This window comes from Camellia sinensis, chromosome 10, assembly GCF_055761805.1.
Source record: "Camellia sinensis isolate YWXY chromosome 10, ASM5576180v1, whole genome shotgun sequence".
Classification (NCBI taxonomy): Eukaryota; Viridiplantae; Streptophyta; class Magnoliopsida; order Ericales; family Theaceae; genus Camellia; species Camellia sinensis.
In genome coordinates, this window is record NC_138970.1 from 63,812,158 (window position 1) to 63,826,689 (window position 14,532).

General features: G+C 35.9%; 1 protein-coding gene across 1 annotated transcript in view; it reads right to left on the reverse strand.

Annotated features, from left to right (window-relative positions):
• Positions 1-14,532, reverse strand: part of LOC114309850 (uncharacterized) — a 57,988-nt gene extending 43,456 nt beyond the window's left edge. Inside the window, exons 1-2 of the mRNA XM_082891537.1 lie at positions 14,072-14,532; positions 12,505-12,542 (exon numbers count right to left, since the gene is read on the reverse strand). Of these exons, the coding sequence (XP_082747663.1) occupies positions 12,505-12,542; positions 14,072-14,532 (499 nt within the window). The remainder of the gene's footprint in view (positions 1-12,504; positions 12,543-14,071) is intronic.

The window sequence follows — 14,532 nt, forward strand, 5'->3', positions numbered from 1 at the left end:
TACCTCATGCACACCTTGGCTAGCCCCACCACGCCTCCCGCCTCTACCACCACGAACTTAACCCCTTCCTGACATCCTAATAAAGGACACAAGAGAAATAATTTAGCATATTAACTCATATGTGCTCATAACTTGACTCACGCGTTCGACTACAACAATTCTATATATTTCTCTACCATATACACAATTTAATATCACTCCACATAAGCACTTAGTCATGTAAACACATACGGACTATTCTTTTACGATGAAATCCGTCCCATGAAAAACCAAGAATTCTAAGTAGAACGAGTATTGATCAAGTACCCTTCTAATGAGACCTCAAGGAATTTAATAGGCGCAAACAACATCCCAAAAGTCCAATCCCATACCCATTTAGTCACATAAGCATGTTATCACATAGTCACAAAATACATAACACTTCCTAAACATGCTTAATGAACCGTTAAACAATCACTTCCCACAAGTTCCAAGTATTTAAACCCGGTAGCTCTGATACCAAGTTATAACGTCCCAAATTTCTAGCCCAAATAATAATACAACAAGCATGGCTATTTCAAGAAAAACCAAATATAAATCTCCAAACTTACATTACATGATACAATAGTTCTTCATGCAACAATACATTAATCCAACAACAAGTAAATAAACAAATAAATATCCCCAAGGGTTTACAAGTTTCCAAGGCTTGAGCTTGGTTACACAAAATGGTTATTCAAACCCACACACATACAGCCCTTGGTTTACACACAGAGTCACAGCAAAATGAGAGTCTCGTACTCTCAACACACATTTTCTTGTCTTTGGTTAGGCAGCATCACCACATCTTTTCCTGCACAAAAATCCCGTAGGGTGAGCATAAAGCCCAGTAGGAAATCCTTAACAAAGTATATACATTTTATACAAGTATCAAGAGATAAAATGCACATGCCATGCTATGCCCCTTTTTGAAGATAAATCACATTTTCATCTTTTGAAAACCATCATGCTTAATGATGTCATGTAATTTCAATTGTTCAAAACTTAACAATTTATTTCAAGGGTGGTAAATACGACTCTGGTAATCCCTAAGTCAGTGTCTGCAAGTAGACTATACAAGTACTACAAAATTGTCATTTTTACCGGTATTAACTGGAAAGCTTAACACCTATCCGCGCGGGTTCTCGGTCTTTCACCCTGGACTCTCAGGCCAACTTGTTCAATATCATCTACACCACCTATCAAGACTTACCAACGTACTTACCCCAAAACCATTTCATGAAAACTTGTTTCTCAATATTTTTTCTCAATGCAAGTTTTCAAACCAACTTTCAAAGTTTAATGTAATCAAATGAATTGTTATGCCAATAACACAAGATGAATATAAAAACTTTTATTCCAATTCATCATCCAAGGAATAACACAATTCCCTTTTCTCAAGTATCCTCAACAATTAGTCATTTCAAGACTATTTCAACGTTTTGAACAATAATTTTCAAAATGAACAACAATTCTCATATTCCCTGAAATTCATCATTTATATAAATATAAATAAGAAATTTCCCAAACATCCATTTATTTTGACATACAAAATAAATACAACAATATCATTCATGGATTTTCAGTCTCTTTTAAAAAAATCCCCAAATTCTAGGTTTTCTCACCAAAACTATACAACTCAAATCCTTTGAAAGAAAACTTTCCAAAATCATCTTTTCTTCAATCAACGAAGATCAAAACCCATGAGATCATTTTAAAAGAACAAGAGACAAACCCACTTTCAAAATCGCTCAACTTCTTGAATCAACAATCAATTTTCAAAGCTATCGAAAGATGATTTCAAAAATTATATAGATCTTGCAAAAATATATATATATATATATATATATAACTCTAAGAAAATCCCTACCTCAAGTTTTGAAGAAGAAATGAGATGAAACCCCCAAAATCAACGGTGTCGAAACTCGATCTTTATTGTACACAACGAAACCCTCGAGAAGTTAACCAACTTCGATGAAGAACTTATGGCAGAACTCTGATGGATCTTGAGAAATCAAGGTTTTGATCCAATTTGGCATAGGGAAATGTAGAGAGAAGGGAGAGGAAGGGTTTTTAGAGAGAGATATATACAAAAGTGATCTAACATATCAAATTCATGAACTGATATAACATGGTCTGCTCGAGTGTGGAAAGCCTCGCTCAAGCGTCAAATACACTTTCCCAGTACTTTTGCAGACAGGTCAAACTTTTGAAACCAAACATTCTCTACTTGAGCGCATAAATGACCGCTCGAGCGGACAAGCAACTTCTAATGTATTTTGCATTTTTGTTTCCGGGGCGCTGCCCCTCAACCCCGCCAGGGCGCTGCCCTAGGACCCGCCAAAGAGTGCTGCCCCCCTGGACCCCCGCGAGCTGACCAGGTAGCTCAATCCCGGACATACTCAGGGAAGTGGCAAAACTGGGATCAATACACTTATTATTGACCTTCCCCTCTCATATCTAAGGTTCCGAGCCAAACATCCTTGGTTACGACAAACAGTGGCCTTGGCACGAGTCATGGGTTTCCTAATTTCCCAAAATAATATTAGGTGGCGACTTTAAGATCTGATGACGCAGTCCATTTTTGACAAAATTGCAATAAAATGGATTTTCAATAAAAGTTTCCAAATCTGGACTCTCATCTATGTTTCACATTGCACTCGTAAGACTAGATCAAAGAGATCTCGGGAGTCCGAACTGTTTAACGGGCGCGGGTACCTCCTGGGCATGTTACACACATGTATAGCAAATCTTCTATAAAAAGAATGTTACTGAGTTAGTATCATAACTTTTGTTCAAAAAAAAAAAATTAGTATCATAGTTGGTAACCCTTTCGTTTTATCAGACTTCAATACCTTCAAGAAAAGGTAAATGAATATTTTGGTACAAAAGAGTAATCATCCTAGCTAACCAATTTCTTTTTTTCTAATTACCTAGTTTAGAATGAGTGCCAACCAACGACACACATAGAGAAAAGCAACATAACGCAACGTTTCTAATATGGATCAGTCGTTTGTTCCAATCTAAACCAACCATCCTTTCTTAATGTTGACTACCTTCGATCAACCCAATTTGAAATATCCCAAAGTCTGCTCTTTAAAATAAGCTCAACCTAAGGTCTATTTTATTTTAGCAAGTGAAAGAGATCTTTCATTTTTTTTTATTTTTTTTTTAAGAACGGGAAAAAAAAACTTCATTGCAAAACCGATAAAAGATAAAATCAATTTAATACAAAAGGAAGGATCCAAACCTCCATAGAGGAGGAGAAAAGGCCCTCACAAGGTAGGGAAACAAATCTCTACACAAGAAAAATTATTATATCAACAAACTAAAAATTAAAAAAAAAAATCAAATAGAAAAAAACCAGATCCAAGTCCTTACCAAACTCATCCAAAACTCCAATACTTCGCAATCTTCAACTTGGAATCTGAAAACTCCACCACCGCTAGTTAAGATAGAACATTGAGGTTGAGATGGTCGCCTAGCGTGAAACAAACGCGTTATCAAGCGTTGGTTTTTAGATTGTGAGAAGATCTGAAACCAGATCTTAAAGTGTGGAGAAAAGTAAGGCAGTGATGGTCGGATTGATGAAGCAAATATCAAATTTGAAGGAGGATCGGAAAGAAGGAGAGGATAAGAAGATTGGAGAAGTGGGGGAACCACCACCGTCTTCCTCTCTCATTTGAAGAAAATCTAGAGAGAAAAGAAAAAGAGTTTTAGGATTTGAGAGATTTTTTTGGTTTGATTTGGAATTGGTTTTTTGAGATTTTTTTTTAAATTATAAATTAATTTGATAAAAATAAATATATATTTTTTAAATTTTAAAAATTATTTGTACATTCAAATGAAATTTATGAATGTTTTTAAATTTTAATAAAAGTATTTCAATAAAATATATTCTAAAAATTAAACCAAACAATATTTAACCACTATATAAAACTTGTCATTTATTTTTATTTTTTTGGTTTGTCGTTACCCTTTAAAATTTAAAGAGTAAATTATAGACATAAACTTTGAGATTTGTTTAAATTATGATTTACCCACTATAATTTTGGAAATTACATCATGTCTCTTGAAATTTCTAATTTTATAACAAATTACCCTTTTATTAATAAATCATCAAGTAAACTAACACTTTTTAATGATGTCAGAAATTTATTTCAATTAATAATTCAGATAATTTTATCAATATATAGGAGAACAGTTTGTAATTTTATTTTTTTAGTTAATTTTGTTTAAAAAAAAATTCTGACAAGAGGATATTTGTAATTTTTTAAATTACAAGGGACAATTTGTATTTTAAGCATACCTTAAAGCGTATATTTGTAATTTATCTTTTTAAGTAAAGAGGTGTTTCTAAAACTTAAAAATGGAAGTTAACCACACACATTATATCTGTATTAATTATGAATTATGTTTTATTTTTATTTTTATAATGGTTAGTTTTGGTTAAGTTACAACTATGATGGTTTTAGTAACGACTAAAAATAGCATATCGCTTGTAACTTAAAAAATTTGTTTATGACCCAAATGATTGTAATTAATGGCACATTTATTTTTAGTTCAGTTGCTGAAAGTGAAAGTATATATGATATACATTTTTTTTACAACAGTGTACAATAAATTTTTCTATACATATTTTCAAAAAAAAAAAAAATGCACACCATATGTCCCTCTACTTCTAGCCATTGAAATTGAATAAATAAAAACAATGAATTTTGATCATAGTCAATGAATTTCAACTAATATTATTTTGAGATGTAATCAAGAACCACGGTGATTGTAACTTTATTTACCACAATGAGAACATAACAAAACATGAGTTCTAAACAACTTTAATTTGACAATTTGATGGCTCGACACCACCACAATTATCCATTGTCTAATGCCACAACAATTCCTAACTAACATGAATTTTGGTCACAGGACGAATTTTGCTTGTAACTTGCATATGATACATATGACATCTCGTTTAAGAGCAATGAAGAACAAGATGAATAATATATAGTGCTCCTGAAATTAACAAAAAAAAAAAAACACTCTCAAAAGACGGTTTCAAATATAGGCTTGCTCAACCACTACATTACAGTGTAGACATCAAATAGCCATTGTATTAACAAGCTCTGGAAACCTAAACAGCCATATAAACGAGCCAACTCGGAATTTAGCTTTACATGAAAATTTGTGTGCAACTTTATGGTATTCCACAGCAAGACAAGTAAAACTTCCAGGTATGGAATTATGTTGTTAAATGTTGTTTCTCAGTTGCTGGAAGTAAAACTGATCCAAGCTTCATCAGCATTGGACTTTAGTTGCTTGTACAACTTTGTTCCCGAAAATGCTTCTAAGCTTTCTTGTAGATATGTGTTAAAACCTACCATCACCTACTCCACCTACTACACCTACCACCACCTACTACCACCTACTACACACCTACCACTACCACCTACTCCACTACATCTCCTATATAAGGAGCCCCTCACCATTTGTAATTAATAACAAACAATCAATCAATATTACATCAATTTTAACATGGTATCAGAGCAAGGTTTAGAACCTAATATTTTCGCTTCCCCGGCAGGCGGCAACCTCACCTTAGCTGCTTGCCGGACCTCAACCTAGTCTGCTAAAATTTTCTACACATACCTTGAAATTTCCTTTCTTCAACCTGCTGAGTGCACAAAACACAGACAGCACACATAGACACATACAATTCTCTCTAAAATCAGGAATGATCGCAGGAACCCAGCAAGAAACGAAGCTCCGTCTCTGATCAGACGTCACAGAATAAATCAATCATGGGTCCCTACGATGCATCCATGAGCAGCAGTGGAAGCAACTCATCATCATCATCTGCCGGCGAAGCACCGGATCAGATTGACGGACTGCTTGCCGGATCCGGGTACAGGGTCCGGTCATCGGAGCTCCGACACGTGGCCCAGCGGCTCGAACGCCTCGAGAATGTCATGGTCAACGCACCAGCAGAGGTCTCTACCAGCTCTCTGTTTCTTCTTCTCTTCATCGTTTCACTTGTTGCTTCCAATCGGCGGCCTCTCTCTCTCTGTCGGCCCTGCATCGTAATGGAGGCGGCTGTTGTAACTCTAACGAATGTTGGTGCTGCTGCTAATCAGGACAAGGACCAATCTCATTCCGATGTCAATCTCTTCAACAGATGGGTCTTTGACGACATTCAGATCAGTGACATGTCTGTAACGGATTACATTGCTGTGAATCCTGTAAAGCACGCAACTTATGTGCCTCACACAGCTGGAAGGTACTCAGTCAAGGGTTTCATGATCACTGTATCTGCAAAACCCACTTGCTTTGCTTTTTCTCATCAACTTCCCACGTGATCCCACTAACCAATGCACTTTAAACTCTCTCTCCACTCAAGCACACCCACCATTTTGCCAACTTTCTATTCTTATTATTATTATTATTATACAAAACAAAACAACCCCACACCAACAGTCCACTTTTCACATCTTTATTTTTATCAAACCCCTACCTTTAATTTTTATTTTATTTTCTGTTTCTCCTTTCCATCATCGCTTGTTCCAACTTTCCACCCTCACATATTTTTTTTATTTTTTTATACTATATTATATCCCCCTACCATTTATTAGCTCACCGATTCACACGCCTTCTGATATTTCAACTCTTTCTTTTATTTCCTTTCCCCAAAAACAAAAATATATATATAAAAAAAAACATAAATAAATAAAATTCAAAATAAAAATACAAATAAAAATAAAAACAATCAAAAAAAAAAAAAAACAGATGCAAAACTGCACACCAAACTCATTTTATTCATGTCAGGGGCGATCACCATTTTCCACAAAACACACAAACAAAAAAAAAACAAAAAACAAAACAAACAAAAAAAACAACCACATCCACAGGCGGGATTTTTCTTCTCTACTCTGCCGCCGGTCTCTTCTTCTTGCCTCCGTCCTGAGCGGCCCTTGACGGTGTTGCCTCCGTGTTTCCCACTCCACTGGGCACGATCACTACTCCCTGCTCCTCCACTGCAGCATATGGCGGACCTCCAAATCGGAACATCACGGTGGCCTTCCGCTTCAGCTCCTTATTTTCTGCCTTTAGCACACTTATCTCTGCTCGCGCATCCTTATACATGCGCTGGAGCAGAGCCAGTTGGGCGTTTAACTGCTGCACCTCATTTGTCCTACTCTGCAGCCGGTGCGATAGGTTTGTGACCGCCGTCATGGTCTCCACACATGACTTCAAAGTATACTGATTGGCCTCAACATCCGTTTGCACCGCCATTTTTTGCTCCACTGACCGCATCGGAAAGTTCAACGGAGCACAACCAGAGGCGCTTGGTTGAGGTTCACTGGCCACCGCACCAGTTATCTCTCTTGTCGACTCGTTGAGGTCGGGAAAGAGAGTGAGCAGACCACGGGACGAAGAGGCCATATTCTGGGTAGCTGAACGGGAAGACGAGGCCATGTTATGGGTTGCTGAGTGTTTCAGAGAAGGGTTGGTTACAGAGTGTTTCAAGATTTGCAGCTCTTAGAGACAAGCTCTTAGAGAACGAAGAGGTTTCAACTGGTTTGTTATGCTTCCAAGCCTCAGCCTCCGCTTCGGTTTATAAAGACCATGATGAAGAGGCAGACACGCGCATCATACGCCTCTCGGTGCTCGCCGACAACTTGGGCGCGCCTTTTGATGGCACGTCTTTTGATGGCACGCCTTTTTATGGATTGGGCACGCTTTTTGATGGCACGCCTTTTGACAGATTGGGCACACCTTTTGAGGGTGCGACTTTTTAGGGGTCCAACAAGACTCTGTAAACTGTCCCGACATTGATTCCGGTTAGCTCCTTCATGGGTCTGACAAGACTCTGTAAACTGTCCCGACATTGATTCCGGTTAGCTCCTTCATGGGTCCGACAAGACTCTGTAAACTGTCCCGACATTGATTCCGGTTAGCTTTTACATGGGTCCGGCAAGACTCTGTAAACTGTCCCGACATTGATTCCGGTTAGTTTCTACAAGGGTCCAGCAAGACTCCGTAAACTGTCACAACAACTGTCACAACATTGTCTGCTACAACGGTCCGACATGACCCCATAAACTGTCTTCTACATCGGTCTGACACGAGCCAGTGTCTTCTACATCGGTCTGCCATAACCATACAGTCTTCTACAACGGTCTGACACGACCATACAGTGTCTCCTATCCATTTTTTATTTTTTAGATTATTTTCTTGTTTTGTTACTCTCTCCAAACTCAAGTTGGTTAGTTCCTATCCCCCTTGAGTTTGCGGGGGGCTGTTAAAACCTACCATCACCTACTCCACCTACTACACCTACCACCACCTACTACCACCTACTACACACCTACCACTACCACCTACTACCACCTACTCCACTACATCTCCTATATAAGGAGCCCCTCACCATTTGTAATTAATAACAAACAATCAATCAATATTACATCAATTTTAACAATATGTTAGGGCAATTAGTTTCTTTTCACTGTGTATCAGAACAGCAACCTTTACTTTTCTTAAATTATATTCTCTCTCTTCTTAACCTGCACATAAAGAGAACAAAATCAATTTTCCAGATATACTGACTTTATTCTTGTCACATTGTTTGTTTCCTTTTTCCTTTTTTTCTTTAATTCTAATAATTTTCCTTGTATGTTTGGAGTTGTTCAAAGCTGCTAGTTTCTATAGCGTTGCAACTCCAGAACACCATAATGGTTGTAGAAAATCAACTTGCGTCAATTCAAAGCACTGTCAAAGCTCTAATATTCTGATTTGATCATGAAGAGACTCCCAGGGATAGAACTTAGAAACTAACAATCATTCAGATGTATGGACAACTTACATGTTTATGAGCACAAGGGCCATCCAAATAATAGAAATTGACTAGCATACAGGTGTTTTATTGTTCCAGATGAATGTACTGTTAAGGACAAAGGGAAAGGCAAAATGGACATAAAATGAATTTACAAGACATCCATTAAACTATAATAAAACAGGACTCTTAAAATGGTTTATTGGAAATTATTTCACATAAGAGAGATAGGGTATGTTTGGGAAGTGATCAATCCAAACGGCTGTCTTGTCAGTGGAAAAAGCATAACCCTTCAATGGGTTGCACCTATTTTGAATGGTTGTGATTATTTACAAAAGGATATGAACAACACCTATTCATACTTTACCAATGCAGGAGGTTTTGTGCATTTCAAAGCGTTGATTCTACACCCAACCGCATCTTTCTTCTCTCGCATTCTCTTGTGTGATACCTAGTCTAAGGACAATACCACCAATGTTTTTCATTCTCTTTCATCAACATTATCAAAGCAAGGCTTTAGACATTACAGTCTATGAAAAATTCATTTCATCAAAGCAGACTTCAAATCTAATTTGTGTGTTCTCCACAAGCTGATGTTAGCCAATCAAATATAAAAATCACCAAGTACATAAACATATTTAAGGAGGCAATTCAAGTGGCAGTAGATAGTTAAGGCTATGCTCATAGTGATAGTGTTTCATCCGGGCAATAGCAACTAATAGTTGATTAAGTTCGAATAACAAGAGGTGGAGGTTTGACACAGACCGTTTGACTAAAGAAACTCAGAGCATCATCGAGGTCCTTAACATTACTAAACCTAGATTTAGGTTTCACTAACAATGATCTAGGATTAGTAAGTGTCTTTCTCTTCTAGTAGTATTAGTAGTACAACTAGTAATACCAATACATCAATGAGGATGAAACAAAACTAAGTTGTTCAAGGAGAAGAGAATAGAAGAACCTTTTGGGATGTAATGATGGTGAATTAAACTTTGACTCTTGCCTTGTATGAAAAACAAACAACAAAGACCAAGCTCCTGCAACTGCAAATACTTCAAAAAATTTGGGATTCAACAAGAAATTCTTCCTGGTCCAAGATTATACAGTCTTTAAAACTCCATCAAGGATCTGACTAATCTCAAAAATTAGCACCTGGGTCCTTTAACAAAATCCCTGCACCATTATCAGAATGAGAGTGCAAATTAAAACAAGATCAATAATAAGTCAGAATCAGATCCTTAAGAGCTTTCACTTAACAAAATCCAAATTAAAAAAAAAAAGAAAAAAAAAAGAGAGAATACAATCGAGGCTAGTTTTGGTACTAAATCACTGCAACATGAATAAAAAACATGGTGCTTTCATGGACACACAGAGCTAATCATTCTAATATAGATGACCTTAACAGACTCACAATTCATCATCATCATCATCAACGTAGATGTTCATACTCTGTGGATTGAAGCATCTTCAAAATAAGCAAATCACAACTCGAAATATAAAGATAAAAACAAAAATCTAAAATCCAATTTTTTTTCTTTTTTTTCAAATTTCAAACTAAAAAAATTATGAAAAATACAATCAATACAACCAGATTCACTAAAAAATATAAAAGGAAAGTCTTCATAGCAAATCAACCAACACGCTTGCCACTCCAGCAAGATGGAAAGGCAAGATACCTTGCAATGTTCTACCTAAAACAAATTAATCATCAAACAGACAAAGCAACCAATGAAAAAACCCTTTCGAAGTCTTACCACTCTCTTCCTTTGAAAGCACTTTTTCATTGTAATCAACCACCAATCTTTTAAACAATCATTTTCAAAAAAATTAATAATAATAACCTGAAGGGAAATCCTATAAAGTGTACTACTAAAAAAGGCATATCGTAAGAAAGTTAGGATTTTTTTTTAAAGTTATGCTATGTTAATTTGTGGTAAAAGTTACGCATAGTGAATTTATGGTGTGCACTCTAAAATGAAAGTTATAATTTTGTGGTGAGAAAAGTTGTGTCATTTTATGATTTATGTTACAAAATTTTGAAGTAGTGTTAAGAAAGATATACCATATGCACCTTTTCACATAGCATCCCCCTAATTTGAAACTAATGAAATACTATAGAAACGATTTTTATTTGAGAGTACTTTAGAGCATCTCCAATGGTTTATCAGATTTTTCATCAAATCTGCGTTAAAAAAAAAACGATTTCCTCTATTTGGTATCACCTGCTCTAATAGAGAAATTTAGCTTTTCATCAAACTACCGGTCGACCGGCCAATGCAAAAATGAAAAACCGAGAAAACAAAGAGGTGGTCAACCCGGTCGACCACCTAGTGTAAAATTTTCACAAAATTTTACTTAAGGTGGTCATCCGGGAGGACATCCGGCCGGTCGTCCGGTGGGACCCACTTCCAACGTAAACGCACAGTGTTTTGGTGAAATCTGCTTTGCTTCTCATTTTGGTGAAACTTTTGGTATATTCTCAATTTGATATCCGTTTGGTGAAACCGTTAGAGCCATAAAAGTGATATTTTTTCACCAAATTCAAATCTGATGATAAATTTGATTAAGCGTTGGAGATGGACTTAGGAAGTTACTGTTTTCATTAATTATGACCTATTCAATTGAGCGTTGTTGATCATTAGGACCTTTTCCCATCATGATTGAACCCCTTGAGTTAAATCCTAGCTATTGAATGGTAATGGATCCTATAGAAAAGCATCAAACCGAAGCATCATTTTCGCTGCAATTTATCAAAAATTATGGAATCTCTATTCACAACAATGAAGGCATATTAACTCACTTCAATTGTTAGAAATAGTATACAAAAAATTACAAATAATCGGTTTTCTTTAAAGAACTATTAAAAAATTATAAACCTTAAACCTTTATGGCACATATACACATAGGCAAAAGAAAAATTGCATGCATAAGCGTACATGCAAAATAATAAAAAGGAAAAAGCTTAATCACAAAGTATTTATCCGACTTCAACCTAAAAAAATTTGCCATTAGTGCAGGCCATTGGTAATTAGCAAAAACATTGATTACAATCGATAGCAATCTAATAGAAAAAGCAAGAAGATAATTTGCAAATCCAAAACTTGCAATCTAATAGCATCATGGCAAACCCCAAAAACACACTGAAATAGGATTTATGTTGATCAAACATGGAGAGAGATACTTTGCAATCTGATAGTATACCCAAAATTCTCAATCTAATAGAATTAACCCAAAACTCAAAAAAAATATAATTAAAACTGTAAGCACTTATAACACCTAAAAAGCAATCAATGCCATCAACGGACACAATAGCTCTAGAAAAAAACTTCAAGTACCATCAACACCATCTAGTTGTAGACCTAAAGTACCTTGAACAATAACCTTGAGAGAGAGAGAGAGAGAGAGAGAGGGAGGGAGGAAAGAGTAAAATCCCTTAACTGAACAATAACCAAATAACAAAGAATTAGTAACCAAAATAATAACCCTACATATGTCAATGTCATTATCCACTATCTAAAAAAAATGTGCCAAAGATATTCTCATGGACCCAATAAACATAGCCAGGTGAATGGAAGCAAAAACAGGGAGAATGAGCAAAAGAATCAATAAATAGTATGAAAAACAGGTGTGCTTACTCTATGGATGTTGCTCTCTATGACCTAAGCTAAAAGAATCAAACAATGATGGGTTTTTATACCTGCAAAGTACAAACAATGATATCAAAAACCCAAAAATTATTGACTTGCAGCAAGAAAAAAATTAAATATGAGAAACGAATTTAGAAGAAATCCATAACTATGACCCTAAATTCAAACTTCGACTTCCATTTGCGACCTCTGTCTTGACCCAACTTCACCATTATACGAACCGAAGAACCAAGGGATTCTACAAAATTGTAAGAAATCTATGGTGGTGTGTTTTGGCCTGTGGTGGCGGAGCAAGGTGGTGCTTTGGTAAGAAAAATGGTGGGTTTTAGGTGTGATGAGATTGGTGGAGGTTGACTAGCAATGGCAGATTGAAAATTTGTGGGTTCGAATCAATGGATTCGAGTGGTCGTTGACATGTGGTTAGTTGTTGACAGCAATCGAAGAGAGTGAAATGGGTAAGAGATTGGAGGGTTTGAAAGCGATGAACCAACTGGGTCTAATCCAAAACCTTCTGATTATTGAACCATAAAAGAGAATGGAGGAAGTGTGTGAGAGAAACAAAGTGAGACTGAGAGAATCTGCATTTGAAATTTGAAATTCAAATGAGAGAGAGAGCTCAACAGAAAGGGATGGGCTGGAAGAACAAACAAAAGGATAAAATGTATCCTCCACCATAGGATGCATGTCAAACAAACAATCTCAACCATTAAAAGACAATTTGTTCATTGGACATTTTTAGACCATTAGATTGTGTTTATCCTAACCATTCAAAGTGACATCTAGGACAAAATTGTAGTACATTTTCAAAAGGCTAGGTGCTTTATTATATAGATAATTGTGCTAGACTTAAGAGCCAAAAGATATAAACTACTTCAAATGAATCAAAGTCTACATGATCATTCTCTATCCACTTAATTTTAACCAATGTTTTCAAAAGTCAAATCGTTCCACATGTTCATCCTAGTGTAAGAGGAGAGCCATACTTAATCCCAACAGTGAAATCATAGATATACCAAATGGTGCATGTTTTCTTTCTAGCATAAGAAATATTTCAAAAGTTGATCAAGTCAACTACCAGTACACGATCTTCAATTGGAGCAAACCATGCATGTATTTCTGATAGTCATTTTAGTCAACACAAGAATATATAGCGTACTAATAAATAACAAAAGAGTAACATAAAAAAATATATAATTTTTGAATAGCTTAGAATAAAAGGAACAATTGTCAATTCAACAAGTATTTGCTCTTGCCACTGAATTATGTTAGCACCGCGTCTTGTGAATGGGGTTGCTTGGTACTGTGTTGATATGGACTTTCAAAGGAAGGGAATCAAAAATTTTGTGAGAGAGAGAGAGAGAGAGAGAGAGAATTAGAAGGCATTATACACAAGATATACATAAATAGAAATTATGAAAACATGTTGCAAAGTCAAGTACAACAAGTCCAAAATAGTTGATGGAGATGCATAAGCCCATGTCAATCCATAAAAAGAAAAACAAGAAAAAAACAGAGCTTCACTTAATAATATATAATTTAATATGTGTGAAGCTTTACATTCATAGCTTAAGAAATTTACTCAATATCATGCATTCCATGACTATCTTTTGGCATGAACTTCTTTATCAATTCTCGGAGAGAAGGATCTTGTCCTTTAGTCGAGAGTATATCTATGATCACGGAAGAATTGGATGCATCTACTGAAAAACCCCTTTGAACCATTTCCTCAACGAGTGTTAATGCCTCATAGCACTTGTGTTGTCCAATAAATCCTCGGATAATAGTGTTGTAAGTGACATCATTTGGCAAACAACCACTCTGTTCCATTTTAACAAACAACTCTTTAGCTTCATGCAGTAGGCCTTCTTCACAGAGACCTCGGATCATCATAGTGTATGTCTTAACATTTGGTTGTAAACCTTTGGAAGAAAGGTTACTGAAAATGGCCCTTGCAGTGTCAAGCTTTTTATCCTCGCAGAATGCATCAATGAGGATACTATACTTAACAATATCAAGATGTAAATCGTTGCTTTCCATCAT